Raw genomic sequence first — 5,714 nt, 5'->3', positions numbered from 1 at the left:
ACTTAATTTTGTTCCACTGTTAAATAAACTTAACCAAAGATGCTCTCCTTAAGTTCGTATATGTAACAAATAGGTGACACCGGAATTATAATAAAGATTAACAAATGCAGAAGGTATTAAATTTCAAATGCTCATTTTATAAATTAATATCTCTGCCACATGTACAAACATTGGGGTGAACACTTGTGGTGACAGACACAATACATGTTGGACATATCGGATTGGCTAACATTATACTTTTAAATTCAGTGATTACGGGTATTTTCATTTTTGCATTCTATTTGCGGCTTCAGTATAGTGCTTATTGACTCCATTCTATATCGGCATCGGTCCTGAACCGATTTTTCCCTTTTTACATAATCATCAATTGGCCTCTTCATGGATATACCGCAACTAACTTCAGGGTTGTTTGGATATAATTTGTACTCCTGCTTTTTTCCCTTCTAATTTATCAAAAAGACTGGTTTCTGCGGATATCTCAAGACTGCAGAAAGAAAGACAAACAGAAGGCTCCGTGCGCGAACTATAGAAGAACTCTGCGCTGGAGGTAACTCTCGACTTTTTTGGAACTATATTAATAGTCATCGTATGAATGACGTAGATCTACAAGCCTTCGTATCTAGACGAATGCAGACAATAAAATTACTGGAACTTCTAAAGATCATATACCTTGTAGCACCTCCCTTGTTTTTCCTGTTCTCCGAAAACATTACCCCTTTCTCATGCAACGATTTTTCAATGGTCTTGCACTCGAAAAGTAATACTCTGCTGCTGGTTGCAACAGCATCAAATTCAGCGATGGTCAGAGCCCTTTCTGTTCAAAGTCGACGAGCCTTTCTTGAGGTCATTAACTTCCCATGCACAACAAACAACTTTCCAGGCGAGTGGAGGCGCATCAAAATGCTTCCAATACCGAAGCTTGGCAAAAGCTACGAAGATATCAATAACTTCAGACCGACTGCCCGCATTTCAGTGCTATGTAGAATCACTAATCGGATGGTCAAAGAAAGATTTGTTGCCTTCCTTAATGACTACAATATCTTACCACCTCGTTCTTTCGTATATCAAAAACGAAAAATGACCAACACGTGCGTTAATGAACTCGCAATGATCATCAATAGTGAAAGAAGAACACGCAGAAAAATTGTTCTTTTATGCAAGGCTTATGACTGTGTCAACCTCGGGACACTAGTGAAGATGCTAAATCGGTTGTCGAGCAAGGTGGTTGGCCTCGAGACCGCTGCTTAAGCCTTTTTCTCTTCAATCTGCTCACGGCCTATTTGCACTAGCTGCATGATTTCAAAAGCCACATCTTCCAACATGCTGATGATTCTCTGCTGGTTTCCGTTCTTTAAGAATGCTGTCGAAAATCTCTCCTTGAAAGTAAATCCTTTTTACGAAGAATGTATAAAACTGAATCTTTGTTCATGTCCAGTCAAGATCAGAGCAATCTATTTCGCACGGAGGTCAAAAAAACTATCAATATTTTTATCAGTGACATCAAAGTTATCCAATAAAGGTCCTTTCGTTTTCTTGGAATCTCCATTAATACTAGCATAACCTTTCGTAATCATTATGAAGAAGCCTTTAAAAATTATCGGTCCAATTCTACTGTAATTAAGCTACTTACTAGCAAATATGCTGGCTTGCAAACAAGCGCTCTTGATGTACAAGTCCCTTGTACGATCGAAAATGCACACATTCTGCGACATGTGACCAGCGCATGTAGTCAAACAAATTTAGAGCTGTCTCTGGCATGGTTCCGGTGTCTGAAAGAGCTGAGCTACTTACGGCGAAAGAGCTAATCAAGCTGAAAGCATTGAGGCCCCCTTGTTAAGCAAAGCTATGCTTTTTACTACGTCCTTTAAGTACTGGAAATGGTCAATCAAATGCCTCAAGAACGAGAAATGGAAGCTTCAAGAAGGCCGGGCACAGACACGCTTAGGCAGCGCCGTTAGGTAATTCCAAAAATGTGTAAGCGAGAACTTCGATGGCAGCATCCGTTTTCTAAAGAAATTTGCAATGCTGTTCAATTTTGTGAACAATTACTTTTATCCCAATTATTGAAGTGAAGCGAACAAGCTAAATCTCTATGAAACTCTCCAGTCTGCAAATAAATGATTTCGAAAAGTAGCATTGAAGCATTTCCTATTATGCTTTTCGTCTATAAAGCCATTTAAAGACAAAATTTTTTTTGAAACGGTAAAAACAAAGGTGGTCCACATGATTTTTTATTCAATAACAATGACGAAACGTTAAGAACGCTACTATAAACAAAGCAAAAAAGCACAAAACTCAATCTTCCTCTTTGATGGGAATAATCGGCTGCCACGCGTTGGGATTCACGTAAATGTTTGAAATGGTGGCACGTAACGTGAAAATACCACGATTTAAGGGCACGGGCTTAGGCTTCTTCGCCGCTTCCGACAACCATTTCTCCCATGCGTCAGCAGCCATATGTCTTCGCTGTTCTTCAATTTCCCGACGCTTCTCTTCCTCTTGGCGTTTGATTATTCGACGACGTTCTTCCTGTGCACGCTTGCTTTTCTCCCATTCTACTAAACGTGCCTTAGACTCTTCTTTACTCAGTTGAGAACGTGACGGCTTTTCGAACACTTCCGAACGTGTTGAGGACGATTTGATCGTTTGCTTCGAACTGATTTGTTGCATTGATGAATGTTGTGGTGGTTGACTTTTTGATTGACGAGCTTTTGTCTCTAGCCATTTCTGGAATTTCTCTTCTGCTAAACGCTTACGTTCTTCTATTTCCCGTTTTTTTTGTTGTTCGGCTTTTTTCTTCTTGGCAGCCGCATCAGTTAGAAGCTTTCTAAATTATATATATATATAAAAATCTTTCTCGAAATGCATTGAAACATCATTTACAACTCACTTTTTGGCAGATAGCCAAGTCTCGTAAGCACTGTTCGGTTTCAAAACTATCTTGGCCGGTTCGCAGTATTTGCGGTAGGAAAATGTGCAATCCTGTGTAGTAGGGTAATTGTCTTCCGACTGCAAGTCCAAAGGTGGCACGATATCACTTTCAGTTTCCGAACTCGCTCGGCCCTTACTACGAACGCTTTTCTGACCAGCACCAAGCGTTCTTTCCGTCTCGCCACTTTTCTCAATGTAGGCGGCCGGATTAACATAACTAATAGAAAAAAAATTTCGTGTGCTTTGTAGGTTTTGTAATCGTCATATATTGCGAACAATAAGCATACCGCACGTTGCCTTTGATTTCGCAGCTGCGTGAACTGAGGTTTGATTTAGCAGTGCTGTCAGTGATTGACGACGTCAAGTTGCGTGCCGATGGTCGCCTTTCCAGCTCATTACCATCGTCATCCACTCGTGAGGTGTAGAAAGCCATCTTACTTTCGTTGCTCTGCGTTTCTTACCCTTCTGTTCTTTTCTTCGTAATGTAAAATTGGGTTTAAAAAAAATATAGCGCTTGAAGGGCTTATTCTATTATTTTCGAACGACGTAAATAGTTTAAAAAATTCACATAAATTTATTCGGTTTTTTTTTTTGTAAAAGAGACGAAATATGGAGGGTTGCGTTACGTGAGAATTAGTTACAAAAGTCTTTATATATTAAATCGGAAAAAAACCTAACAAAATCTGCGAAAATTATTGAGTTTCGAAAAGTTGTAGCTTTTTTAAATTCAATGTTAGCTATGATGAGTTCAGAATTTTAAAACGACAGTACTTGTATAGAAATGAAAGTACAGTAGGTAGTCGAACAGTGTTTATAAAATTGGAATATAAAAGCAATGCTCGCCTACTGACCGCTATATGCTGAGAATTTTGCTATGGAAAAAGCTGTTAGGCTTAAAATTTCTTGAAGAAGGGCTCCGTAGAATCGAGCAAACATGACTTTGTAATAAAACCTGGTACATTTGCCTTTAAAGAGATGGTCGTCTGTTGACGTGCTAACAGTCTGTTATCCTATAGATTAATATGCTGGCAATTCCATGATGAGAGAAAGGCCTTTTAAATCTCCTGAAGATGGACCCCCTAAAAGCGAGCCACTACTTTCTCTTTGCAATAACTTCTTCTATATTATTCTTTGCGTATCTGCATATATGGCATTTTTTATTGTTAGTGGAGATTGCGCGTTTAGTGACGTATATGTAGGTATATATAGCGTGGTATAGGAGAATATACACAGAAAATCTTAAATATTAAGGATAATTTCTCAAATTAAATAAGCTTAGAGATAGATGTAAACAGCGATGTTCCTTTTGTCTACACAGCTATTTCCATTTGAATTTTTGGATAGGGATTATAGTCCACAATTTCGAAATCAGAGTACCTGAAATCCTCAATATTTTCCACGGCACGTTTTATTATCAATTTGGGAAATGCATGCGGTTTGCGTGTTAATTGCTCCTTTAATGGTTGGATATGCGTTTTGTAAATGTGCGTATCACCGGTAGTGTGTATAAACTCGCCTGGTTTAAGGCCGGTTAAATGGGCAATCATACACGTTAATAATGCATACGATGCTATATTAAATGGGACACCCAGCCCCATATCGGCACTGCGCTGATAAAGTTGACATGACAACTCATTATTGGATACATAGAATTGGGCCAAGCAATGGCAGGGCGGTAAGGCCATTTTTGGTATATCTACTGGATTCCAAGAGGACAAAATCATACGTCGATCTGTGGGATTTGTAGTTATTGTCCTAATTATCTGTTTCAATTGATCGACACCCTCCGTACCATAGCTATCGCGACAAGTGCGATATTGTGCCCCAAAATGGCGCCATTGAAAACCGTAAATTGGCCCCAAGTCACCTTCTTCACGGTCGCTGAACCCGCATCTATCCAAAAATTCACGACTAGCGTTACCATTCCAGATGTGAATGTTTTTGTTTTGTAGGACTTTCGCATCAGTGCTGCCACTTATAAACCAAAGTAGTTCTTCACACACCGCACGCCAGAACACTTTCTTTGTTGTTAATAACGGGAATGATGCTCGCAAATTGAACCGCATTTGGGCACCAAATATAGATAAGGTACCAACACCTGTACGATCAGTTCTTTCAACACCTATAATATAAGCTATTAAACCGTACGTTCACACAAGGCTATTTAAGCGCACCTACCAGTAGTTAAGATCTTCTGAACTAAATTCAAATATTGTTGTTCATCCGGATTGTCGGACTGCTCAGATTGTCGCCGGCGACTGTATGAACTAGGCCCAAGTAATAAGTCGGCACCTTCTCCCTCTTGAATTGTTTTTTTTATCAAATTCCCATTTTCTTTTAAGTTAGACATTTTTATTTATTTATTTTCTTTTGCATTTTGAATACGTTTGCTAATTGACGATTTCTGGCCAAAATCACTTCACTCACTTCGTACTAACGCAAAGTGGGAAAACCAATTAATTTCGTGAAATTTTTGCGCCCAATCTCAAAGATCGCATATTTTTAGACGATGGAACATTGCATTAAGATCGTGTTTTTGCAAAAGTGAGAAAGCACGTCAATTCTAGAATGTTAACGTTGCAGTATGTGTTAAATTTCAAGAGAAGCAAATGACCACCAGATGTCTCCGATTTTCTGTGAGCAGTACTTGAATTGAATGAAAAAAGGGGACTGAAATGAAATTGTCTAAAGCATGTTAATTAAGTGCGTTCAAGTTGTTAGATTAACATAAGGAATACTTAATTTTGTTCCACTGTTAAATAAACTTAACCAAAGATGCTCTC

General features: G+C 38.8%; 2 protein-coding genes across 2 annotated transcripts; both read right to left on the bottom strand.

The window, feature by feature from the left end:
* Positions 1 to 2,295: 2,295 nt before the first annotated feature.
* On the bottom strand, positions 2,296 to 3,364 carry LOC119644099 (coiled-coil domain-containing protein 34-like). Its single transcript, XM_038043626.1, has 3 exons — positions 3,219 to 3,364; positions 2,891 to 3,148; positions 2,296 to 2,827 (listed from the first exon to the last, which is right to left on the bottom strand). The coding sequence occupies exons 1-3, from the start codon at positions 3,362 to 3,364 to the stop codon at positions 2,296 to 2,298; spliced, it is 936 nt and encodes a 311-aa protein (XP_037899554.1).
* Positions 3,365 to 4,058: 694 nt separating this feature from the next.
* Positions 4,059 to 5,488, bottom strand: LOC119644098 (thymidylate synthase-like). The gene is made up of 2 exons (XM_038043625.1): positions 5,110 to 5,488; positions 4,059 to 5,053 (listed from the first exon to the last, which is right to left on the bottom strand). The coding sequence occupies exons 1-2, from the start codon at positions 5,279 to 5,281 to the stop codon at positions 4,242 to 4,244; spliced, it is 984 nt and encodes a 327-aa protein (XP_037899553.1). The 5' UTR covers positions 5,282 to 5,488; the 3' UTR covers positions 4,059 to 4,241.
* Positions 5,489 to 5,714: the final 226 nt, after the last annotated feature.

This window comes from Glossina fuscipes, unplaced genomic scaffold (assembly GCF_014805625.2).
Source record: "Glossina fuscipes isolate IAEA_lab_2018 unplaced genomic scaffold, Yale_Gfus_2 89048, whole genome shotgun sequence".
NCBI classification, from domain to species: Eukaryota; Metazoa; Arthropoda; class Insecta; order Diptera; family Glossinidae; genus Glossina; species Glossina fuscipes.
This window is presented reverse-complemented; position numbering and strand designations above follow the sequence as displayed.